Source organism: Ursus arctos, unplaced genomic scaffold (genome assembly GCF_023065955.2).
Source record: "Ursus arctos isolate Adak ecotype North America unplaced genomic scaffold, UrsArc2.0 scaffold_16, whole genome shotgun sequence".
Classification (NCBI taxonomy): Eukaryota; Metazoa; Chordata; class Mammalia; order Carnivora; family Ursidae; genus Ursus; species Ursus arctos.
Window position 1 is genome coordinate 24,247,970 of NW_026622830.1, and position 26,620 is coordinate 24,274,589.

Sequence of the window (26,620 nt, forward strand, 5' to 3'; positions counted from 1 at the left end):
TTAACTCAAAAAGATGTGTGGTCTTACAAAAGTCTTAAGACCCAAGAGAGAAGGGAAGTCAGCTCCTTAGAGCCTGGTAGCCAAAGAGGGGGAGAGCCTTGTTTTTGCTCTCTTCCATATTGTCTAAGTTCTCTCTAGCAGAAAAAGCAAGGCAGAGCAAACACCAGAGACGCAGACTTTCAGCTGGGCCTGTACCTCTCCAAAGTACCCAACATGGTCTAAAAATGCAAAGAACTAGCTGTGAAAGGACTAAAAGTCCATAACCTGGTTCCCTTCCTGCATTTATGAATAATGATAGGACTGGGGAAAACTCTGTGGCTGTAAATACACATACTTGCCTCTCCCAGCCAGAGGCCGCCTCCTTCCTCCAAGCTGCTTCTTACAGCCCTTCTCACTTTCTCCCTGGGGTCCTAAATGTAATCCCTTATGGGTGGTTAGCCCAAGACAGGGGTCAACAATTACTCATTTCTGAACTCCCAGCAATACCTAGCATAGCACCCTATTTTACTAGGTGTTTGGGAAACACATGTTGAATGAGTAACAGAAGGATAATATAATGCCTCTGAGATTCTTAAGGGGGCCAGAGTAAACAAATACTGTTTTCTTCTCAAGTCTTTAGCCACTATAAAAATCAGCGCTAGAAATATTCTATGTCTTGATCAGGGTGATGATTACATGGGTATATACATTTGTAAAAGAAACACTGAGCTGTACACTTAAGACTTGTCAGCTTTACTATAAATAAAATACACCTCAATAAAAAAAAATTAAGCAGCACCAAAAATTGCCAACTTTTTCTTAAGTCTCTTTATAGACTTCCTAATCCTTCCAGGGTCCTATAAAAGGGGTTAAAAGTAGGAATTATTCTGATCCCTTGCATAGGAGACATCCCCCCTGGAAGGCAGGGAAAGACAGCCTGGTTACACAGAGTTGGGAAGGTAGCAACAACAGGACCCTGAGGTTTACGATCCTCCATCCAGGCTGTGCCATCCTGCCAAACCATCTGCCAGTTATAACTCAAAAGAAAACAACGCTCTAAAATAACAACTGTTTGCTCCATCTCTTCTGTCAGCTGGCTTTCTGCATGGCAACTTTAATTTTATTTTCTGCATGGCGACTTTAATTTTATTTTCAAAACCATTCTGGGAACATACCACCCCAGAGTCTGTTGAGAAGCAGTGAAGCAGAACTTAATGGAATGAAGAGAAAAGAGCCATGGGTGCTAGTCCCAGATTTGTCTTCATGAGCTGTGTCACTTTTAACAGGTCACTTAACCTTTCTGGGCCTGGGATTTCCCTCTGTACGGGCAAGAAGAACTCTAAAGTTGTGTGATTTTTCCAAAGCTGCTTAGGAGACAGGAAGGTACCATGAAAATGTATAAAAGGGAGTGAATGGTTTTTAATGGGGACTGGCAGGGGCTTGAGGTTTTAAAGGCCTTAATTTAGAATCAGGTGGGTAAATGTCTTCCATATTTCTAAGAGATTTTAGCTGCTGCTCATGGTGGTGCCAGGATTTACACCAAGCACACTAGGTCTTTGCAGAGAAGACCACTGCTCTCCCCCAAGACATCCAGTATCATCTTCAGTTGCCATCCTAAAAAGCAGATTTAAATAAAATGACTCATGTCAGGCCAGGCCTGACCAGCTGGTTCCTTTCTCCACTCCCCTCACAAGGGAGACAAATCCTGTATCCTGTGGCCCTGAGGTTGGTGAGGAGGTCGAGAACTACTACAAGGAAGCACCCCCAGTACGATTAACTGGTCACTGCTGGTCCACCAGGGCTTAAGTCTGCTCAGCCCCAGAAGAAATGTGTGCCTCTGATTTGCCAAAAGGCTGGCAGTCAAGTCAGAGGCAGACTACTGATCCAAAGGAGGCTCAGACACCGCAAGAGATGCCCTCTGGCATCTGTGCTGCTCACCTGGATGCAGGCTCACGGGAGCAGCTAAAAACCATTATTCGGCTCTGGCCTCTGAACCAGGGAATCACAATAAAAAGACATCCATCACATTCTACAAAACAGTCTGTGGCTGCCCTCAGCTTTTACAATGAGCAGGGCTGTACCCAAGCTGCTAACAGACGAAACGAACGCTAAGCTGCTCCATCTTTTTATGCAGTAAAACTGCTTAGAGCAACACCTGGTTCTCTGGAGAGTTACTGTAATATGGTACTTGTTGACTCAGACAATGTGAGAACAGGAAGAATCTTAGCATTCATTTAATCCATTCTTCTCATTTTATTGTTGAAAAAAACAAAGGGAGGGCACTTGCCCAAAGATGCTAGTTGAATCAGAACTAGAACGGGGGCAGGGCAGGGGGAGTCCTAGGGCTCTGCCTGGCCATCCTGGGTGATGCAGGGAGCACCTAGGAAACAGGAAAGCTAACAGGAGGATGGGAGTTCAGAAAAGAACGGGTAATAAAAGAATGAGCTCTCAGATTTTTGTGAGGATAGCAGAGACCAGGCTGAACTTGAAATGTATAACCTCAGAAACAGAGGTCCTTGTCACCAGCCAAGGGAAAATAACTCTTCCCATCTCCCTCTCTCTTGGATCAAGATAAACATGAAGGGAAGATTAAATAATCTCTAAAACCACAACTAACTGAGTGAACCAGCCAGGAGCTGGGAGTGAAATGCACAACATGAAGCAGCCAAGGACCTGATTAATAAATGAGGCTGGGCAAAGCTAGTTTAAGTAAAGATCTGCCTGCCCACCTTTCAGCATGTAACTGAGATACTCCCAAGTAGAAAAAAGTTACTGTTCTGTCTCTACCCAGTTGCCCAGATGTTCCAGGTTTCAGATAAAGCAGAAGGGGAACCAGGAAGAAGTAATGAGAGAAAGGATACTGACCCATGAGTCCTCTTATAAGGGAACAATCCCTCTACCCACTTTATTCCCTCAGGTAATAATGGGTAGAAAGCCTACCAATGGGTAACTTCACCAGGGTGCTGCAGGAAGATGGCTGCTGGTCCCCACAAACTGCTCGAGAGACAGTGTTCATTCAGTATGTGCCTCACTAAATTCAACCACTAAATTCAGATTCCAGAGCTTAGTGTCCAGGGCTTCCTCAGGGAGGCTGCAGCCTATCTTTCCAACTGTCACTTTGCCTGAGCAACCCCTACTCCTTACCACCCCCTAACTTCCCCCCTCCCCTCCCACATACATACACAGTACCTTGGCTCCCACAAGTCCCTCAGCCTGGAATGGCCCTACCCACTTCCTCTCTCCCAAATCCTATTCATCTGTGTCCTATACTGTCCCTTCGCGTGGAGTCTTTCACAGTGGGCACTCAAAATGTTGGCCTAATTGGGTAGAACTTAATCTAACAACTTTTTTCCTTTTCCCACCATCATCTGACAGAAACAACCAGCCCCATCCTGGGATGCCAACCAGAGTTCCAGCTCCTAAACCTGAGAGTAGCTGGTTCTCTTTCAGGGGCCATTTGTGCGGCCTCGCCTCTCTACCTCTTACCTCTGAAATAAGAGTAATATTTCTTGTCAGAGAAGCTGAGTGCTTTGAGATGAGAGGCTGTGGAAACACATATTCTCAAGTTCAAGGCCATTATTTTAAACTCCCCTTAGACCCATGCACCATTTACCAACTAATGCTAAGAACTTAAAGCTTGTTTCCAGCCAAATGCCTCTTCTTTTATCACAAATACCCTAGTGTATAGCTGTTGAGAGAGCTGTACTGAGGACTCTGGGTAGCCTATTGGCTTTTTATTTCCACAGACTGTGGAGATTTCTATCTTGAGTGTAAAGAGAGTTCATGGTTTCAAGAAAAGCCCCGAGTTTCAGGCCTGCTGTTCTCCCAAATCCCAGGGTATAATGCATCAACTGGTTTCCAACCTATGGGTTGTGAGCTCATAGGGGTTCATGGTTACCACTACACTGCTCTGTGGAATGTGCCCACCCAGCACTGCCTGTGCACTAAATGGTGACTATATCACACAATCCCAAAAGCAACTGCCACGTGACTACCTACTACCATTCATGTGAGATAATCCTAGGATGGAGGCACAGTGGGTATTCAATAAATACCGATTGAAGATAATTATGTATCTTCTTAATTAATGGGTACTAAAGTACAACTATGTATTATCACATGACCATTTCTGATTTTTTTCTGGAATTAGAAAAGCATCCTCCTGCCTGAAGAGTGAAAACCTCTGGGTTGGTGAATGAGTCCAGAAAACCATCCTCCAACCTGAAGATTGAAAAACTCTACGTTGGTGAAAGAGTCCTGAGTAGGAGGGATTCAGATCTAGGTCCCAGTCCAAGCCACACTCCCAGAACGCAGAGCCAGAAGGCCCTGAGCTATCTCTAGACCTTGGTGTCCTAAGCAGAACAACATAAGGGTAGGATTAAAAGTACTCTAATGGGTCCTCTCAGCTCTATTCTTTAAAACAACTGACCCTTAGGCCAGTCTCTGGAGCGCTAGAGCTGTACCTGTGCAGCGTGACCAGCCCTAGAGCAGTAGTTATCAACCCTAGGAGCTTCTGTCCCCCAGAGGACATTTAGCGGTGTTTGGAGACATTTTTGGTTGTCACAACTGGAGGGGGAATGCTGTGGACATCTAGCAAGTAGAAGTCAAAGATGCTATTAAGTATCCTGCAGTGCACAGGACAGCCCCCCTCAAACAAAGAATTCTCTGGTCCAAAATGTCAATAGCCCCAAGGTTGAGAAACACTGCTTTAAAGACCACTGAGAAACTGAGTTGATTGTGGTAAAAGAAATGGAAACCAGACTGGGAAACGCACAATGGTAATGCTGTAGCAGACTGTGAATAAATGAATACAGTGAACAAAGGCTCTCAAACCATTCCAGACACATATCAACAGTCTCCTCTTAGTTTTCTCGCTGGCACTAGTCCCACTGTGCCATAACATAATCCAGTCACTCTGAGGACCCCCAACCTGGTCCTCCTCCTCAACTTGACCCACACCCACTGTTGACACTGGCAAGGGAATCTGAAATTGAACATTAATATCACGGAGCCAGAACAGTGCATGGTGTAGCAGAAAAGCACTAGACTTGGGTTCTAGCCTTGACTCAGTCCCTAGGGAAACCACCTAATTGCTCTGAGCCCTAGATTTCTCCTCTGCAAAATGGGGTTAAAATCACAACCTGCTCTACCTATCTTATAAAGCTTCTCTGACTTTCAAAACAAGATTGCGTGTGTGAAAGTGCTTTGGAAGCCAAAAATCCTACACAAATGCGAAATATTTCCCTGCAGAATAACTTGCACTGTACTTATACAGTGTAAAGAACAGTAAAAAAAAACAACAAAAAAATTATTTCCAATAACAGGATTTTGTCCACTGATAAGTTACGAGCACTGACGACTATGGAGTCCTGGCCCCATGCAACACCAAAAATATCCAAACCCACTGTGATGCAGTCCACCTTGGGATCCCCCAAGACTTCTGGATTGGACCAGTGACTCACGTAATCTGAATGTCAGCTTTCTCATCTTTAATGGAGGTATGGGGTATAATACCACTTAATGCAAGGGCTGTTGAAAAAAAAAATCCATTTATAAAGTGTATGGCATTTCCCAAAGATAGGGGGAATATTTTCATTTTCTGAGGATTTTTCTCCTGAAAAAAAAATATATTACTTTGAAATACAATTTTTTTAGGATGACGAAAATAATTTAAGAAAAGGTATTTCTATACTGCTCTGACCTTTACACCTCCAAAATTACCTCTAAAATCTAAACATGAGAAGGGCTGTCTGCAGCCACCAGTCCTACTGCTGTCTGCTAAAAGCAACAAGCTGAATGCCAGGCTGATACTAGCTCCCTCCTTGGACATGGCCACAGAAGGCTATCAGAGCCCATTACAACTCAACACCCAAATCTTCTAACTCCAGACTTGCTAAGCAATCTGCAACCATTCACTGACCTTGCACAAGATTCTAAAGGAAAAAAATGCTCTGGAGAGGTGAAAGCAACTGATCCACTTGATGGAGAATTAAGAAACTAGTAATTATTTTAGTTTTAAATGTCACCCTTGTCAGTCAACGTTTCAAAGTCTAATGAACTCTGGGGGCACGGAGCTGATCAAACTCCTCACCCTAATGGGGAGTCTTTCAGATGGCCTCATTGAGTACCAACTCCTCTTCAAACCTCTGCAGAGAACAGCAGCCAGGCTACACACATGTACAAGTATAATTTTTGCTTTTACAACTATCAGGTCTTTTAAAGATTACAAACAAGAAACTTATAGTTCTCGATTATGCAAACAGTGAATCATTCCTCAAGTTTATTCCTATTTCCTTTTATAGGAAGTAAGACAACTGTAAAACAAATTTGTAATAATTATCAGAATAAGCTGTACTTTAAATTAAGTATTCTAAAACTAATTCTTTTATGACTAAACTAACTTAAACATGTATCCATTCTTATGTCCCCACAAGGGATCCCAATCCAAACAAAGTGCTTTTCAAAAGCATTGCATATATTTCCATGTTCCTGGGTTTTCTTTCTCAAAAACTTTTTCTATTAATTCAAAGTTTCAAGCACTTTTACATTTTGCGTCCCTTCCTAACAATCTATTATTCTCCAAAATAACTATTTAATAAAATATAGATTCAATCAACACACACACACAGACTGTTTCAGTTCCCTCCACTGCATATCTTGTACTCTGAATATGCTTCCAGAACAGATCACACTGTACCCTGATTATATTTGATTACTTGTTTGTCACTCTAGCTAGATTATAAGCATTCAGAGGCAATGACCTGTCTTCATCTGCATTTACCCAATAAACTGGGACAGTATCTGGCACACAGCTCAAGTTAATATATACTTATCAAATGGGTTTGTAAATGAAGCAAAAGTTTCTAGCTACTTTCATCTTTTAAAGTATAACCAAACAATATTAGTTTCATGTGTACACCATAGTGATTTAACATTTGTATACACTGTGACATTTACATACATTGGAAACTGATCACCATAATAAGTCTAGCTTCTATGTGTCATAAGTTAATGCAGTATTACTGACTGTATTCCCTACGCTGTACATTATATCCCCATGACTTATTTTACAACTGAAAGTTTGTACCTCTTGATCCCCTAACCCATTCCACTGCCCCTTCCTCTGGCAATCACCATTCTGTTCTCTGTATCTCTGAGTCTCTATTTTGGGGACGGGGGTTTGCATTCCACTTATAAGTAAAATCATGAAGTATGTCTTTCTCTGTTTGACTTATTTCACTTAGCACAATACCCTCAATGCTCATCCATGTTGTTATGAATGGCAAGATTTCATTCTTTTTTATGGCTGAGTAGTATTCTGCACATGCGCGTGTATGCACGCACGCACACACACACACACACACAAATACACACCCACATTGTCTTTAATCCATTCATCTATCGATGGATAGTTCGGTTGTTTCCACATCTTGGCTATTGTAAATAATACTGCATTAACATGGGGGTGGCATATATCTTTCCAAATTAGTGTTTTTGTTTTCATCAGCTAGATACCCAGAAGTGGTATTGCTGGATGTGGCAGTTCTTTTTTTTTTTTTTTTTTAAGATTTTATTTATTTATTTGACAGAGAGAGAGACAGCCAGCGAGAGAGGGAACACAAGCAGGGGGAGTGGGAGAGGAAGAAGCAGGCTCCCAGGGGAGGAGCTTGATGGGGGAGGAGCTTGATGCGGGGCTTGATCCCATAATGCCCGGATCACGCCCTGAGCCGAAGGCAGACGTTTTAAGGACTGAGCCACCCAGGCGCCCTGGATGTGGCAGTTCTATATTTAATTTTAAAAAAAGATTTTAATTACTTATTTTACAGAGAGAGAACAAGCAGGGGGGGTGGCAGGCAGAGGGAGAGGGAGAAGTAGGTTCCCCACTGAGCAGGGAGCCCAATGTGGGGCTTGATCCCAGAACCCTGGGATTATGACCTGAGCCAATGGCAGATGCTTAACCAACTGAGCCACCCAGATGCCCCCTCTATATTTAATTTTTTGAGGAATTTCCACAGTTTTCCAAAAGTGTTTTTTACCAACTCACATTCCCACCAATAGTGCATGAGGGCTCCCTTTTCTTCACATCCTTACCAACAATTGTTATTTCTTGCCTTTTTGATAACAGCCATTATGACAGGTGTGAGGTAATATCACACTGTGGTTTTGACTTGCATTTCCCTGATTATCAATGATGCTGAGCATCTTTTCATGTACCTATTGCTGCCTAGATATTTTCTTTGGAAAAAATGTCTATTCAGATCCTCTGCCCATCGTTTAATCAGACAGGTTTTTTAATTGTTAATGAGTTGTGTGCATTCTTTACATATTTTGAATATTAGCTCCTTAACAGATACATGATTTGCAAATATCTTCTCCCATTCAGTAGGTTGTTTTTTTGTTTTGTTGATGGCCTCCTTCACTGTAAAGAAGTGTTTTAGTTTAGGGGCGCCTGGGTGGCATAGCGGTTAAGCGTCTGCCTTCGGCTCAGGGCGTGATCCCGGCGTTATGGGATCGAGCCCCACATCAGGCTCCTCCACTATGAGCCTGCTTCTTCCTCTCCCACTCCCCCTGCTTGTGTTCCCTCTCTCGCTGACTGTCTCTATCTCTGTCAAATAAGTAAATAAAATCTTAAAAAAAAAAAAAAAAGTGTTTTAGTTTGATGTAGTCTCATTTGTTTATTTTTGCTTTTGTCGTCCTTGCCTTTGGAGTCAGATCCAAAAAAACATCACTAAGACTATCTCAAGGAGCTTACCACCTATGTTCTCTTCCAGGAGTTTTATGGTTTCAGCTCTCACATTCAAGTCCTTAATTCCTTGAGTTAATTTTTTATATGGTGTAAATAATGGTGCAATTTCTTTCTTCTGCATGTAGTTGTCCAGTTTTCCCAACACTATTTATTGAAGACACTGTCCCTTCTCCATTGTATATTCTTGCCTCTTTTGTCATAAATTAATTGACCATATATGTGTGGGTTTTTTCTGGGCTCTCTGTTCTATTCCACTGATCTATGTGTCTGTTTTTATGCCAATACCACACTGTTTTCATCACGATAGCTTTGTAGCGTAGTTTGAAATCAGGAAGCGTGATGCCTCTGGCTTTGTTCTTTCTCAAGATTGCTCTGGTTATTCAAGTCTTCTGTGGTTCCAAATAATTCTATATTTGTTTTAGTTCTGTGAAAAATCCCATTTCACAGAATGTGTAGATTGTTTTGTGTGTACGGACATTTACAAAATATTAATTCTTTCATTCCATGTGCAGGAGTACCTTCCTATTTATTTGTTATCTTCTTCAACATCTTTCATCAATGTCTTCTAGTTTTCAGTGTACAGGTCTTTCACGTTCTTAGTTAAATTTATTCCGAGGTATTTTCTTCTTCTTTTTAAGATTTATTTACTTATTTTAAAGGGAGGGGGAGCACAAGCAGGAGAGGGCAGAGGGAGAGGGAGAAAATCTCAAGCAGACTCCTCACTGAGCACTGAGTGCAGAACCCAATGTGGGGCTTGATTTCAGGACCCCAAGATTATGACCTGAGATGAAACCAAGAGTCAGACACAACCAACTGAGCCACCCAGGTGCCCCTGGCTCTTTTCAGTTTATTGCACAAAAGAGTTCATTAGTCCACATTAAAAGCAGACCCCAAATAGTTACTTTTTATACAAGCTATAAGGTTTTTAAGCTTGTGATAAGGGACCGAAAAGAAATTCTACTCATTGCACGGAAATCCTCACTTAAGTTTCAGTGAGCCAAAAGCACTTAAAGCTCATGAACCTTCAGCTGGTCAGTTTAGCCAGTACAATCTCTACAAGGAAGGAACTGGTATATATTCTTGCACTAATCACCTTGTAGGTGAATTACTTTTTCATATTCTGGATGTTCAACTACAGCACCATTGCAGGCAATTCTCTTCTTAAACACCTTCACTAGTTTTTATTTTAACCATCAACAATCCCTTGGACAGGAGTAAGGGTCTTCCTGCCATTTCTCTGTTGAATTCTTTTTTTTTTTTTAAGATTTTATTTATTTATTTGAGAGAGAGAGAGCGTGCGCACGCAGGAGCAGTGGGGAGGGGCAGAGGGAGAGGGAAAAGGAGACTTTCTGCTGAGCAGGAGCCTGATGCAGGGCTCAATCCCAGGACCTGAGATCACGACCTGAGCTGAAGGCAGATGCTTAACCGACTGAGCCACCCAGGCGCCCCTCTCTGTTGAATTCTTATATATATAATCCTCAGTGCCAGCAGGAAGCAGAACATCACTCTTACTTGCATCAGCAAAGGAGTCACAAGAGTGGAGGTTCTGAAATAGTGGAAATTTGATATGATTCCTTTTCTTCGGTGGAAAAGTCCTGCAGGAGAAGGAGTGGGAAAAGCCGGGGGGCAGGAGGGGGCAGGCCAGCTCAAGGGGGAGGCTGCTGAGTCCTCAGTGGTGGCTCAATGACTGGGGCTATTTTATTCTTTTTGATGCAACTGTAAGTGGGACTGCTTTCTTGTTTTCTCTTTCTGATTGTTCCTTATTAACGAACAGAAATGCAACAGATTTTTGTATGCTCATTTTGTATCCCATAACTTTACTGAATTCATTTATTAGCTCTGAGAGTTTTTTGGGAGTCTTTAATGTTTTCTATATATAGTATCATGTCATCTGCAAATAGTGATAGTTGTACCTCTTCCTTTCCAATTTGGATTACTTCTAGTTACCTTCTTTATTTAGTTATTTATTTGTGTTATTAACATATAATGTATTATTTCTTTCAGGGGTACATGTCTGTGATTCATCAGTTTCTTACACAATACACACTGCCCCATGTCCCAATGTCCATCACCCAGCTACCCCATCCCCCCAGTAGCTACCTTCTTTTAAAATGGACCATCTGGGCATAGAGCCTGCTTGGGATTCTCTCTCTCCTCTCCTTCTGCCAGTACTCCAGCCCCCCCTCCTCTCTCTCTAAAAAAATTAGAAGAAGAAGATAAAATGGACCATCTAAAGTGAAATGCAAATGTTTACCTATGCAGCACTACAACCAAAAAGGTTTGGGATCTCAACATCAAGGTCCCTAAACAGTACAATATCCAAATCCATTTCAAAAGCCTTAGTGTCCTTTTCTCAAATATACTAATCTATACTCAACACAGCTAGATGAAAGAGAGGTTCTTCTGCAGCTTCCAGTTGTAACTCTAGATCTGAGGTGGTGTGATATATCAAACACAAGTGTCTATGTCCAACACCCACTCCACTCTACCCACCCCACTCCATTCTGTAGCTGCCTACTCCTTTAAGGACTAACACAGAAGATCACACTGTCATCTCAACTCTAAACTGCTCCCTTCTTCTCCACCATGCTCCATTTAGGGTGCTCCTGTGGGTGGTACGTACAGCCAATTCTGCACTTTAATTATTCTTGTCCTAGGTTTACCCCCCTACCAAGAGTATGGGCCTTCTGAGAGCAGGATCATTTGACAGGCCCCACACTTGGGCAGGAAACACTGATTGGGTGAATGTCTGAACTTCTACTTTGGGACTTGTAGAGTCTTCAGCTCTGAGCAAACTCAACTGCTGTGATTGTTCAATGGGAGGAAACTTTACTCAGCAGGTTGTGCCAAGTCTCAGGTCTACCACCCCGAGAAACGTGGTGCTTGATTCACTATCACCCCAAATTCAGAAAAATGTCATTTTATGGAATCAAACAGGGCAAGCTGATGATGGAATTCCCTGCACTGATCCTCTGCCATCACCTATACTTCATCATCCCATATAACTCCCCTTCTCCTAGCTGAGAAGCTCCTTGAACTTTTTTACTTTATCCATAAGTTCCTAAAAGGAACACTTAGGATGGTTGTAAGACTCTAATGAAAAAAATGTATGGGCTATGTAGTTGTGATAACTTTTTCTCTGAAAGAGCCTCAGATCTGTTTAACTATAGGATCCACTGGGCCAGGTGTCTTTTTCACTGCCTGGAAATCCACATAGTATCTCAGATGGCTCTTAACACAGAACAGGCTCTCAGAGAACATCTGTCCCTCCTGATGCAAAAAACTGGTGGATTAGAACAATACCAGTGCCATATAAACAGAACAGAAAACAACCACAAAGCCACTAAACCAAGAAAACAGAACTCACTGAACAATTATTTAGGGAAAAAAAAAGACTTCAAAAAATTCATTTCCTAGCCACCCCTCAGCCCCCAGCTGGAGTTAATCCCTCTTCATCTGGGTTTCTTATGGCACTCTACACAAGCCTCACTGGGTAGAAATCCCTTCTTTACCAACTGGTCCCCCAACCAGGAAGTAGTGCTTACTAAGGATGGGAACTGGCCCAGATGACTGACTTCTTTCATGAAGAAGGCCATTACCCCATCAGCTAGGACAAGTGCTTCAAGTTTTTCAAAGGGGTGGGCCAGATTCTACTGAGCCATCGCATTCTGTAACCTCACTGGGTCTGGAGGTAGCTGAAGGTACCTGAAAACAGACTGAGCAGGATAAGAGTTCAATCTCTGAGCAGCCAAAGAAGTGAGCAAACTGACCAAGGACACAGCATCCCTGAGTGTCTCCTTGTGAGGAATGAATATTGATTGGCATGGGCATATGAAAATGCCCACTATTCTCATTTAATCTCCACAATAACTACAGAGAGGTGTCTCTCAAACTTTCATGTACATACAAACTGCCTAAGGATCTCATAAATATGCAGGTTCTACTTCTGTGGGGCTGGTAGGGCCTGATAATCTGTATTTCTAACACTTTCCCAAATGTTTCCATAGAATGCACTCAGAGTAGCAAAGTTGTAAAGTAAATACTATGTACTGTTTTTGCAGCTGAAGCAGCTGATGCTCAGAGATACGAGGAGACTTGCTGCAGATCACAAAGCTAGCAAGTAGCAGAGGTGGAATATGAGTGCAGGTCTTCTGATCCTAAGCCCATCACCTTTTCCAATATACCATACAATTAACCTTTTGACCTACACAGCTATGACCACAAAGATGTATAGCTTTCCTGCATTCCTCAAATAAGCCCTCCAGCCAGCTTTGCCCTGTATGGAAGAGGGAGGAGGAAGAACTGGAAATATGAGCTATGGGAGAATCAAGCCAGCCAGATGCTTTTGTTAAGAACTTAAATCATTCAATCCTCCAGCCAAGGCTCCTTAAGGGCCAAACTTTACTAGTTACTAAATGCTCATTCCTTTATTAACGAAAGGCCACTGGAAAGCAAAATCTGCTTAAAAAAACAAAACAAAACAAAAAAACCACAAACAGTTTCAGTGATATGGGAATTATCAGGGCCGTTCAGTACATAGAATCAAATTAATTGCTAGACAAATGGCTAGCCCTGCATATTCTGGGCTATGCTGCTCAGACCTTGGCTGGAATATTCAGAGATTCAGCTTTGTCCACTCCACAACTTAAAGGCAACACTGATAAAAAAAAAGGAGCACATTCAGAGGAGGGTTACAAGGAAAGAAAAGAAATGCCTGCAACAGTCAATGGAACAGAGATCTGTCCTGGAGAAGTGCAGGCTTGAAACATAAAGCACCATCTTCCCTGATATGTCTTGTTGGAGGAGGAGTAGACCTGTTCTCTCTGGCCCCAAAAGACAGCATTGGCAGTCAGGTTTTCTGATGGAAGAAACACTGTTCAAAATCCTCTACTGTCAGAGCCAGGATCTGCCCCCAAGCCTTCTAACTCCAGATTACATACTCCTTCCACTAGCCCAAACTGCTTCCCTGGAGCTACCACCTCAACCTGCTGGAAGTAGGCACAAGAAGAAAGATCTCCATTTCCAAAGAAAAAAGGTGATTTTATAGTCAGAGCTATCCAAAGACAGACGATGCTGTAGTATGGGAGGATAGAAGACCTAATACAAATCCTGTCAGCAAAGAGGTTCAATCAGAGGTTAATCGCTTGGCAGGAATACTGCAAAGGGAATTTGGGCATTGGATGGGTGGCTGGGTGAAATGAAGCTGCCAACCCTCAGAGATGAATTAATCTATTCCTGCTGTATTTTCCTCTAATACTTCATTTGTACATTTACCATGGTTTGCCTTCTATCAGTTACTTGTACATGTATGAGTCTTCCTCACTGAATTGTGAGCCCTTGTAGGAAGAAAGTACTGTCTCATCCACCTTTATATCCCTTATTGTGCCTAAGACCATACCTGGAAAACGAAGGACATATTTACATCTCTCCTATGTTCCAGGCACTCTGCTAGGCACTTTACATACATCAACTTATTCCACATCCTCACAAGAACCCTAAGAAGTATTATTTTCCCCTTTTTATAGATGGGCACACTGAGACTCAGAGAGGATATGTAACTGCCAAGGTACTGCTGGTGAGTGGTGAAGTCAGCATTCAAACTGAGAAATCTTTTGCCTAAACCATCACGCTGCTTTCCTCCTAGAATGAACTCAAAAACCATCTGCTGGCTGGAGCCAAACACCTTAAAAACAGGCCAGTATTATATCCAACTAGGTCTGTTCTTATTTCCTGTTGCTAAGTTCAAATTTTGCTTCTAAATATAACCATCTATCCTCAAAATGACCAATCTAAAGTTTTTGTTGTTTTTGAATATCCTCTCTCTCACTCTTTTAAAGACAACGGCACAGCACAAAACAATTCTGGGCAAGAGAACCAAGTTTTCATAAACCCTTCCTACCCAAAGGAATTCCTCAAGACCCCAAGAGCTTCCTTTCTCCCAGCCGGCCCTGGCTCCACCTCAGGGCTCTGGACCACTGAAAACAAATCAGGTCCTGGCTTTCTGCCTCAGGGATATAGGGCTCTCACACATCTTCACAGGCTGTTTTTCAAGCTCGTGCTCTTTGCACACAAACCCAATCAGGGACAACGCGAAATTTCCCTGAGCAAAATAGTCCAGGCTCAGAGGTCCTCACATTTAGCTCAACTTCCAAACAAAATCTATCTTGAATTTCAAACCACATTATAAACCTACTGGCAGGCACTTAAAAATATTTAATCTCCCTGCCAAATGGGGCAAAAAAGATTCTGTCATTTGAATCAAAGGCACCAGCGTGTTTGGACAGCCAACACATGAGACCTCTCTGACACTCCATCTGTCTTAAACCAAACGAATCTGGCCAACCATTTCTTCAAACAAGAAACTTAAGCATCACCAAGGGAAATTCCCACTGCTCAGTTCCCTGGGTGGGTTTTGGGTTTTCCATCCCAGGGCTTCTGGAAGAGGAGATTCTGCTGACACATGCACCATTAAAATGTACTTTTTTTTTTTCTTTTCTTTCAAGATTTTATTTATTTATTTGAGAGAGCGAGCATGAGCAGAGAGAGGAGCAGACTCCCTGCTGAGCAGGGAGCCTGATGCAGTGAGGGTTCCATCCCAGGATCCCGGGATCAGGACCTGAGCTCAAAGGCAAACGCTTAACCAACTGAGCCACCCAGGTGCCCCAAGATGCTGTACTTTTCACCTGATACCTTGAGTTCTCTAGACTCAAGGCCACACTCACTATAAATGTAACTTATTAAGATGTCTTCCCCCATTATAACATTTCGAAGCAATTTTATTAAACATGAGAGAGCCACCCTGGCTCCAGCAACGAATAGGATTTAACGAAGATGTATTTCCTGTGAGCGCATAGCCTCTCTGCATCCATCAGACATTTTCTGCTGAACCTAAATGAACCTGTAAATGAACTGATTTGCATTCATATCCAATAGAAGTGTATCGGTATAGGATGTTTGAGATGAGGTGTCTCATACCCATTTTCTAATCTCATACAGTTCTCTTGTTAAACTAAAATATGACCCTTTCCACAAATTGTTTTCATCTTTATTAAAACAGGAAAAAAGGGAAATCTGAACCATTTAGGGTAGATATTTCATAACTCATTACAACACCTCAAGAAGAAAAAAATCTTTGATATTTGACCATTTGTCTTAGGGAGAAAACTAACAGGGCACTGTAGAAAGGTACCAAAAAAGACCTAAGTTTGAGTGATTTTTGTCAATTCACCTAGACTGGTTTCCATCCAGTTCTCAGTGAAAGAACTTTTCCATTTTGACAATCAAACCAAAGAATTCTGAGCAGCAATAACTTTATCAGAAAAGGAAAGAACAGGGGCGCCTGGGTGGCACAGTGGTTAAGCGTCTGCCTCAGGGCGTGATCCCGGCGTTATGGGATCGAGCCCCACATCAGGCTCCTCCGCTATGAGCCTGCTTCTTCCTCTGCCACTCCCCCTGCTTGTGTTCCCTCTCTCGCTGGCTGTCTCTAAAGCTGTCAAATAAATAAATAAAATCTTTAAAAAAAAAAAAAAAAAAAAAGAAAAGGAAAGAACAATATACTTTCATATCCACAATGTGTCACACTCTTTCATATATTCTCTTAACTAATCCTCACCACAGTAATGTGAGATAAATATTACTTCTACTTTATAGAAAAGGAAAGTGATGGTATTTAAGTCCCTTGATTGACCATGTTTGGTTTCTATATATTTCCAGCACTGAGCATGGGGCCTGGGACAGTTCAAGAGCCTGCTACATGCTTAAGAATGAACACATGACTAAAGGAAAGGAAAAGGAATTTGGAAAAAATATGCAATTCAAATTTTGCTCCAGGACCCTAACTAAAACCACTTCCTGGAACACACTTGCACACAGCAAATAATCTACTTTGAGCTTCAGAGATTGGTTTTAAAGGACAATTTAGATGTATACACCACAAGGACATGGCGTGGCAGGGCAAAAGGGCAGGGCGTGGTCCTATCTCACTTATCCCCCCACCCATTCAGCACCACACCTTGCACAAGTGGGTGTTTAATGAGCTGGGTGATGACAAAGGTAATGATGATGACTTCAGCCGTCACGGGAGTACATAGAACACAAGATGCCCACAGCCACCAGAAAAACTGGTCTCTGAGTCAAGTTACATCCTCTCTTGAGCCTCATTTTTTTCTCTGTACAATGGGAATAACAAAATATAGCCAAAAGATGGTTCCCATTCATTTAATAAATACTTACTGAACCTTAACCATATGCCAGGCACTATGTTAGAGGACACAGTGATGAACATAACCATCACATCCTGCCTGGAGGAGTTCACAGTTTCAGTGGATGCTGTGAGATTCATAAAAAAAGTTTTACAAACCTCAAAGGAGTACACAGTTATGAAGCACTGCTCCTCCTCTATGTTTCTTAACTTGGTTAATGACATCACCATCCACCCAGTTGTCCAACTTGGGAACTGTCCTCAACTCCTCCCTCTTTCATCCTACCCACAATTCCCATAAATCACCAAGCTTCTTTTGATTCTCCTTCAGAAAAGTCTGACATGTATTACTTCTCATCTAGTTTTCCATGCTTCTACTCTAGGCCCTTTGTTCCCACCTGAATAATTACAAGTCTCCTTATAATAATGATAACGGCAAGCATTTATTGATCACTTACCATACGGCAGGCACTATGCTAAGAGCTCTGCATACATAACACAATTTAACCCAATCAGGTAGATACTAGTACCCCTATTCGTGGAGGAGGAATATGAGGCGCAGTAACCAGCCCAAGACACCAGCTAGTAAGTGATAAATCTATGGCTCAAATCATGTCTATGAGATTCTATCCTTATGTCTTAATGGATTCCTGCCTCCAGCCCCTTTCAGATTGATCTACACTCCTTATTTTTATGCTGTTTCTGGTGTGCTCTTTGGAAATCCAAGTTGGTCCGTCTCTTCTGCTTTAAGACAACCAGTGGCTCCTCAGCATCTCCAGGTTGAGGCCTGAGGCTACAGGACACTGCGGTATTATTTCTCCGCTGTCTCGCCCCACAAAAGCTCTCACTGCTCCCGAAACTCTCTGCTGACCCATCTCATACCGCCCTCCTCTGAAAAGCCTCCCTGACTCTTTCCCTTCCAGACAGGAACCTCCTCAGACATGTACACACATTTCAGCACTGACTGGTATGTTCCCCTCCCCCCTTCCTCCTCCTACTCCTTTTCCTTCTTCTCTCTCTCACTCTCTCTTTCACACACATACACACAAAAACTACAACAAAAACACACCCACTACCAATCCTGAGTTCCTGGAAGGCAGGCACAGTGTATTTTCATCCGATTCTCCAGATCCCGCCACAGTAGCAAGTCAATAAGTGACTAAATGAATGGTATGTGGTTGTGTTAATACCTCACAGCTCTATCCCAATAAGCAGATAAGACCTAAAGATGCTAAAAAGGACAAGCTTATAGTAGCTCCTGTCCTCTCAGGCAACTCAAGAAGACGGACTGCTTTCAGCAAAATCATTACAACTAAGATTGTTCCTCCACAGTCTGCTGGTACCCCCTCTCTCCAAGCCTCCTGAAAGCAAATCCAATCACCTCTAAAACTGCAAAAACTAAACCAGCTCCAGACCAAATGACCTCAGAAGAATTGCCCTCTCAGATGGGAGATGAGGTAAAGTGACACCTCCCTCCCCCACCACCCTGCAATGGGCAAAGCATTCCAAAATGCAGACTGGTAAAAAAAATGACTCTATTGAACAATAGAGGATCCTGACAGAGGGAGAGTCATCAGAGAAGAAAAGCTAGAGGCAGCAAAATCTAACCCCACTCTCTATCTCCAGGGCTATCTATAACTGGAGTCCAGGCCACAAATGGATGACACCAACTACTTCACGTCGCCTTGCTGCCACTCTCATCCCACACCTGTCTACCTTCCAAAGAGGAGCCAGATGGTGTTTTTAAAACTCCATCAATGATAAAGACACACTCCTGGATAACACCCTCCAACATCTTTCTACCCACCTGAAATAAAATCCAAACTCTACCGGGAAGTCCAAGGTCCACTCCCTACCCTCCTATTTCATACCATTTTCCCCTTCAATTGCTACATTCCAGATACAGAGGTCTTCTGCTTCTTAAAACAGGCCAACCTCCCGGCCTTTTCCTATACTGTTTTCCCTTGCATGGAAGGCTCCTCCTCTAGCTTTTTACAGAGCTGGTTCCTTCTCAAGGATCAGTTCAAACTTGACTTTTTAAAAGAGGCATTTCCTGACCACTCTATCTAAAGTGTCACCCCTTTGCCCACTCCATCACTCCCCACCAGATCATCTTTTTTTAAGCACCCACCATCACTAGACAATATTTTCTCCATTTATTTTCCTGTTTCTATCTTCTCTCTCATAAAAGTGGAAGCTATGCTTTGTTCACCCTGTCAATATGCAGCAAGCACTAAAAAAATAAAAAAAATAAAAAAAATCCCAGAGTATTTGTTGACTATCAGCAAAGAAGTATCCTCAGGATGGGCTATTCTGTTCTTCTGTTAGAATGAAGAAGACATCTACTTAGCCTCTACTTGGTGCTGGGCACTGTAAATGCATGATCTTCCTTTTAAAGAGGTAAAATAACCAGCTCAAGGTCACGTGGCTAATGACTAGCAGACTTCTAAATTAAATACTTGTTTGTGCAGCTCCTCAACCCCTCTCACCTTTGCCTCCCTCTGTGGGGGGAGGCCCTGTCACTCTACGGTTCACTCTCAAATTGCCATAACACCAAAAAGATCAAATATTTCTAAACTGCTTTACAGTTATTAAAGCATTGTCACATTCACCTTAAGAAGAATACAAAGCACTTGCCCAGAAAGCCCTACAGCAACAGGAAGTATATTAAGCCTGCCTCAAGGTTCACTATCCCCACCCTGACCCCCAGGAGTGGGGACTGGGAAGGAGTCACTGCCAATGGCGGAATGGAATCCCTATTTCTGGTTCAGAGGGATGGGGAAGCCCTGAGTCACCCATGAAGGCTTATGCTACCAGAAACTCTGATAAGACCTGGCTATGAGGCAACAAGCAGTGAATCACGGATCTGGAAGGCACTCGCTGATGGACGGGGAAAAGGAGGCCTCAGAGGGAAAGCAACTTGTTCAAGTTCGCTCAGCAAGTAAACAGAGACGGAACCAGGGGTCTCCTCTCCCCCAGTCCCCTTTCCTCTCCATTAAGGAGGCTTCTCAAGGAGCATTCTGAGTCACGGGGATGGGGAGAGGGCAGGGGCAGCTCACGGACTCCACAGTCAGGGAGAAGGGGTCAGAGGAAGGCAGGGGTAGGACAAGGAAGGACACAAGAGTTAGGATGGGGGGCAGAAATGAGCCAATAAGAAAACGACGGCAGTTTCCCGAAGGTGGGTGAGGGCAGGCCCGAGAAAGAAGGCGGAAGAGAACGGACTACAGGGCGGACCGAGGGAAGTGCAGTGAAACCAGGGTCTGAAGGGGCCTGGCGGAGAGGGGAGAGCCTGAGAGGAAAAGGCAGGAATGAGAGTCTGATGGTGGAGGAGTCCAAGGCCCCAAGAGACACTCAAGGGAGCCAGACGGAGAGGTGTCCGGAAAGGCCTAGAGTTCTAGACCGGGGAGAGTTCTAGGGTCGGGGCAGACCCTGGGGCGTGTCTGATGAAGGTGGAGTCCGGGCCCGGAGAGCCCGAGGGGAGCCTGAGGAGAGTCTGAGGGGACCCGGCCGACTCACCGCGCTTGTTTTTGGTGCCGTGCTTCTTGGCGGCGGTCAGCTCCTGCTCGATCTTAGTCTCCAGGAATTCCTGCTTCTTACTTAGCATCTCCTCCGTGTCCCGAAGCCGCTGGATGGCATCCTGAGGGGTCGGGCCGCCCTTGCCGGCCTTACCCCCTCCTGCCCCGAACAGTTTCCCGAACACCGACATGGTGGCTGTTCGCCGCGCCGGCCTGCGCCGCCCGCTCCGGCTCGGCTCGGCTCCAGCGCCCGCTCCCGACCCTGCCGCTCTCAGCCGCCACAGGCCTCTCCGCCGCCTCCGCCCCGCAGCTGGGCCCGGCCGCGCCACCTCCCACAGGCCCCCACGCCCGGCCCGGCCGGCGTCAGAGCGATACGCAGCTAACTACAACTCCCGGTGGGCAACGCGCCGGCCGTGCCTCAAATCTAATGGAAGGAGGCGCACTGCACGCCGGGAGACTATAGTCTTCCGGCTTGAGGCGCTCGTCGGCGCGTCTTTTTGGTCTAGTTAGAGTCAAAGGGCGAGGTGGTATGCTGGGAAATGTAGTCTCCTTGGAACCCGTTCCGTAGGGGTAGAAGGACAGGCGGAGAAAGAACAGTATTTTTTAAAACATTAATTAGCGTTATGCACATTCTATGATCCAGGTACTGTACAAAGTGCTTTACACGCATTATCCCATTTAATTCTCACAAGCCTATGAACCTATAAACCTATAATACTGTTCCTATTTTGTAGGTGAGTAACCAAGACACAGAGAAACTGAGTGACTAATTGACTAGCCCTGTCTTTGCATATTTTGTACCCTCTACCTAGAATGCCTTTCGACTCTTTATTCGCCTAACAGGTTCTTGGAAACCTAGTAGAAGCTAACAGCCTTGGCACTGGAGTTAGACTGCAAGGGTTCAAAACGCACCTTGATGATTTACTTGGCCAAGTTGCTTCCCCTACTCTGTGTGCCTCCCTGGAGATGATAATAACAAGACCACCTCCAGGCTTATGTGAGACAGGTAATGTAAAGTACTTACTGAGCATGGCCTAGCACTGTAGGTGCTCAAAAATTTATTCCTTATTCTTGGTCCTCATTATACACAATAATAATTAAACTAGGAGGAGACCCAAAACTTACAAAGTAGTAGAAGCATTAAAGAGTTTTTTGCCCCTGCATTTTACAGACCGTTGTAGTTGTGTGGCCACATTTTATTGTTTTCCCTTGTCCTTTGCTGTCAAGAATCACTTCTCCATCCATTAACAGTGAGGCGGCGTCTAGTAACCAATACTTGGCCCAAGCCCACCATTCTAATTTGCTGCTTCCAATATTTTATTTGGAAGCCTTGTTGTCACTTAGATTTGTATGAAAGCAAAAAGTAAACCAGTTCTGAGTGACGGTCTGAAGTGCTCTTCGATGAAGAAAAACATAGCTTCTCGAAATTCTTTTTTATTCCTTCCTGGACCTTCCAAATATGTGAAGTTGCTTGGGAACAGTTTCAAATAAATGAGAGCTTCACTGACTTTTTAAAATTATATCACATACAAGTCTTATCTCCTTCTCAGACTATGATCTACAGGTAGATTAAAACATGCCTTAGATGTTGTTGTTCTTATTGTAATCAATGACAATCCCAGCCTGCATATACAGGGAACCATTCCCAGAGGATGGGAGAGTTTATTTCACCCAGATTTCCAGGTTGGAAGAAATTTTTCAAATGTGAGAGACATGCAGAACTGTCAAGATCCACAACAGCATAAATTGTGAAACATAAGTCACACTTGTGCTTGTTTTGTAATTGAGGTATTGCAATGTTTTTATCAAAATAAAAAATATAAATAAGGAGGCTTCAATCAAGCCACCTCGTGGGTACAGCAACTCCTCCACATCTAAGCAATCCACCCATTCCCCTCTTACTTAAGTCATGCTGTAATCAGACTCACAGGAAGCAAAAGATTTGCTGGGTTTGAGCCCTGACCCAAAGAATATATGAACTGGAGACACTATAGGCCTTTACCACCACCAGTCTTGTATTGCTGTGGGATAAACTGAGGATGATAGCAGAACCCCTCATGTCATAACACTGGGAGCCCAGAAAAAACATCTTAGGGATCTGATAACAGAACATTTAGATTTAATATTGAGTACCCACCCCAATTAATTGGTGTAGGCTACTCAGATTACTGGATTGAGAAGAATTTTGAGGCTGCCTCAGGACTCCCTGAAAAATGTGCTGAGATCTATTTGTGATGTCTGTCTGGAGTGTGGGATAGGAAGTGGAGATCTAAGGTCAAGATACCTGTGATCTGGGCTGAGAATTCAACTGCCTTGGTAAAAATTCATATGGTGGGCTGATTCAACACAGGAGAGCCCTGGGTTTCCCTGGACTTCATTTTTTTGGTCTCTTGGGCAAATGCACAGCCTTTTCAGGCCATGACTGACTAGCATTAAAAATTATGTGAAAAGAATGACCTATCATTACATGCAACAACTTGGAAGATTTGCAGATATCATGCTGAGTGAAAGAAATCAGACACAAGCCTGTATAATTCCATTTATACAGAGTTCGAAAACAGGAAAAATAATCTATGGTGATAGGTGTTAGAATAGTGGTTACCAGGGCGCCTGGCTGGCTCAGTCAGAAGAACATGTGACTCTTGGTCTTGGGGTTGTGAGTTCAAGCCCCACCTTGGGTGTAGAGAGTACTTAAATAAATAAACATTAAAAAAAATAGTGGTTATCTTCAGGGGTGGTATAGACCAAGCAGAATGATCTTTATGGGATGCCAGACAGGTTCTATATCAAGATCTAGTGGTATTCATGAGGGTGTATACAAATTTACCTGTCCTCATAATTAAGATCACTGCCCTTTATATACTTTATGGACTTTACTAAATACATGTTATATTGCAATTTTTAAAACTTCTCTGGTAAAAACAGCAACAGAAGCATACAGTTTTTATTTGTTTGCAAAGTACTTTCTCATACAAAATCTCATCTTATCTCCAACTACCAAAGCCCTAAGAAATAAGCATTACTATACCATCTTATCTTACTGTTGAAGAAACTGAGGCCCAGTGAATAGAAATTGCCCACGGTCACGTGGTTAAAGACACTCAGCCACGTATTTGTTAGCTTCCTTAAAAATGTCAAGTCAAGGGGCGCCTGGGTGGCACAGCGGTTAAGCATCTGCCTTCAGCTCAGGGCATGATCCCGATGTTATGGGATCAAGCCCCACATCAGGCTCCTCTGCTATGAGCCTGCTTCTTCCTCTCCCACTCCCCCTGCTTGTGTTCCCTCTCTCACTGGCTGTCTCTCTCTCTGTCAAATAAATAAATAAAGTCTTAAAAAAAAATGTCAAGTCAAGAAAAGCTGAGTTAATAAAACTTATAAAGGTTTCAAATTATGAATAATAAAAATTCTTATGAAACTTGGTCTCATGTAATTATACCAAATCAAACAGAGGATTTGCCAATTTTTAACTGTAAAAAACAGGCAAAGTACATCCAATACCCCTTCCTGATAAAAACACTCAACAAACTCGGAATAGAAAAGAACTGCTCAATCTGATACAGAACATCTATGAAAAAACCATAGCTAACGTCACACTTAATGGTGAAGGACTGAGCTTTCCCTCTAAAATCAGGAACAAACAAGGACGGTTGCTCTCACTACTATTTGACATTGTACTGGAGATTCTAGCCAGGGCAATTAAGTGGAAAAGGAAATAAAAGGCATCTAGATCAAAAAAGAAGTAAAACTATTTCTATTTGCAGATGACATGCTCTTCTATATAGAAAACTTAAAAGAATCCACCGAAAACTATAGATAGAGTTAAAAACTAATGTGGCAAAGTTGTGGGACACAAGATCAACACACAAAAATCAATTGTATATTTGGGGCACCAGGTGACTCAGTTGGTTAGGCATCCAACTCTTGATTTCAGCTCAGGTCATGATCTCAGGGTTGTGAAATCAAGCCCCACGTTGGGCTTGGTCAGGCTCCACACTTAGTGTGGATTCTCTCGCTCCCTCTTAGGATTCTCTCTCTCCCTCTCTCTCTGCTCCTCCCCCTCCTCCCACGAGCACTCGTGCCTGCGTGTTCTCTCTCTCTCTCTCTCTCTCAAAGAAAGGGGGGGCACCTGGATGGTGCACTCAGTTAAGCATAGGAGTCTTGGTTTTGGCTGAGGTCCTGATCTCAGGGTGCTGGGATTGAGCCCTGCATCGGGCTCCAGAAGTCTGCAAAAGTTTCTCTCTCCCTCTCTCTCTGCCTCCCCCCATGCTCTCTCTCAAATAAATAAATAAATCTTTTAAAAAAATCTGTTGTATTTCTATACATTAGCAGAGAATAATCTGAAAATGAGATTTAAAAAACCAATTCCATTTACAATAACATCAAGAAGAATAAAATACTAGAAATAAATTTAACCAAGGAAATGCAAGTCTTGTACACCGAAAAGTACAATACTTTGTTGAAAGAAATGAAAGAATACCTAAATAAATGGAAACACATCCTATGTTCATGGATTAGAAGACTTACTATCATCAAGGTGGCAACACTCTCCAAATTGATCTAGATTCAATATAATCCCTATCAAAATCTGAGCTGCTTTTTTGCAGAAAATGGACGAGCTGATTCTAAAATTCACATGGAACTGCAAAGGGTCCTGGATAGCCAAAACAAAATTGGAGGACTCACACTTTCCAATTTCAAAACTTACTATAAAGCAACAGTAATCAAAACAGTGTGGCACTGGCGTAAGAACAGACATATAGATCAATGGAATAGAATTGAAAGTCCAGGAATAAACCAGTATATCTATGGTGAGTTGATTTTTGATGAGGATGCCAAGACCAGTCAGTGGGGAAAGAATAGCCTTTTCAACAAATGGTGCTTGGATAACTGGTTATTTAAATGCAAAAGAATGGATATCTACCCCTCCCTTACATCATATACAAAAATTGACTCAAAGTGGATCAAAGATCTAAATGTAAGAGCTAGGGGTGCTGGGTGACTTAGTCGGTTGAGCATTTACCTTCAGCTTGGGTCATGGTCCCAGGGTCCTGGGATCAAGTCCCGCATTTGGCTCCCTGCTCAGCGGGGAGTCTGCTTCTCCCTCTCCCTCTGCTGCTCCCCCTGCTTCTGCTCTCTCTCTCTCAAATAAATAAATAAATAAAATTTAAAAAAAAATTAAATGTAAGAGCTAAAACTATAAAACTCTTAGGAGGAAATGTAGGTATAAATCTTCATGACCTTTGATTAAGCAAGAGGTTTTTTTTTAAGATTTTATTTATTTGAGAGAGAGAGCCTGCACAAGCATGCATGAGTAGGGGGAGGAGCAGAGGGAGAGGAAGAAGCAGACTCCCTGCTGAGCAGGGAGCTGGATGCCGGGCTCAATCCCAGGACCCCTGGATCATGACCTGAGCCAAAGGCTGACTCTTAACTGCCTGAGCCGCCCAGGCGTCCCTGTCGCCCTTTTATTTATTAGGTACTAGAGAAACAGAGAAGTTGAACAGCTTGCCCAAGGTCACACGGCTTGTAGGGGCAAAGTTGAGATTCTTACTATAAAAACAAACTTCTTTTTTTTTTTTTTAAGATTTTATTTATTTATTCGACAGAGATAGAGACAGCCAGCGAGAGAGGGAACACAAGCAGGGGGAGTGGGAGAGGAAGAAGCAGGCTCATATCGGAGGAGCCTGATGTGGGGCTCGATCCCAGAACCCTGGGATCACGCCCTTGAGCCGAAGGCAGACGCCTAACCCCTGTGCCACCCAGGCGCCCCTAAAGACAAACTTCTTAACCTCTATGCTACATGGCCTTTATCCAAATGAATGTATGGATAGAGAGATATGCACAAATAAACACAAATAAATGAAGTGTGATGAGCCTGGGAGCAGGTATGACCTCCCTGGGGAACAGGGCAAAGTTAGTAGTAGGGGTAGGAGAGACCCAGCAGAAGCTGCGAGAGGCAAGTGGGGAGTGGGGGGAGACTGTGTGCTGGAGAGGTCCCTGCACTTGAGCCTATGGTGGGTTATAGCGCCTGCCTATTCCATACCTATTCATCTGAGCACGCGTAGGCGATGCAACAGGCACTGTGCCCTGAAGGGTCAAATGTAAGGCTTTTCAGGCCACCCCATATCATGTTGCAACCTGCACCCCCCACACACTCACACTACTCTCCTCCATTTTTTGTTT

General features: G+C 43.3%; 1 protein-coding gene across 1 annotated transcript in view; it reads right to left on the reverse strand.

Annotated features, from left to right (window-relative positions):
- Positions 1-20,764, reverse strand: part of CHMP4B (charged multivesicular body protein 4B) — a 50,997-nt gene extending 30,233 nt beyond the window's left edge. Inside the window, exon 1 of the mRNA XM_026503311.4 lies at positions 20,442-20,764. Within this exon, the coding sequence (XP_026359096.1) occupies positions 20,442-20,631 (190 nt within the window). The 5' untranslated portion in view covers positions 20,632-20,764. The remainder of the gene's footprint in view (positions 1-20,441) is intronic.
- Between the last annotated feature and the right edge of the window lie 5,856 nt (positions 20,765-26,620).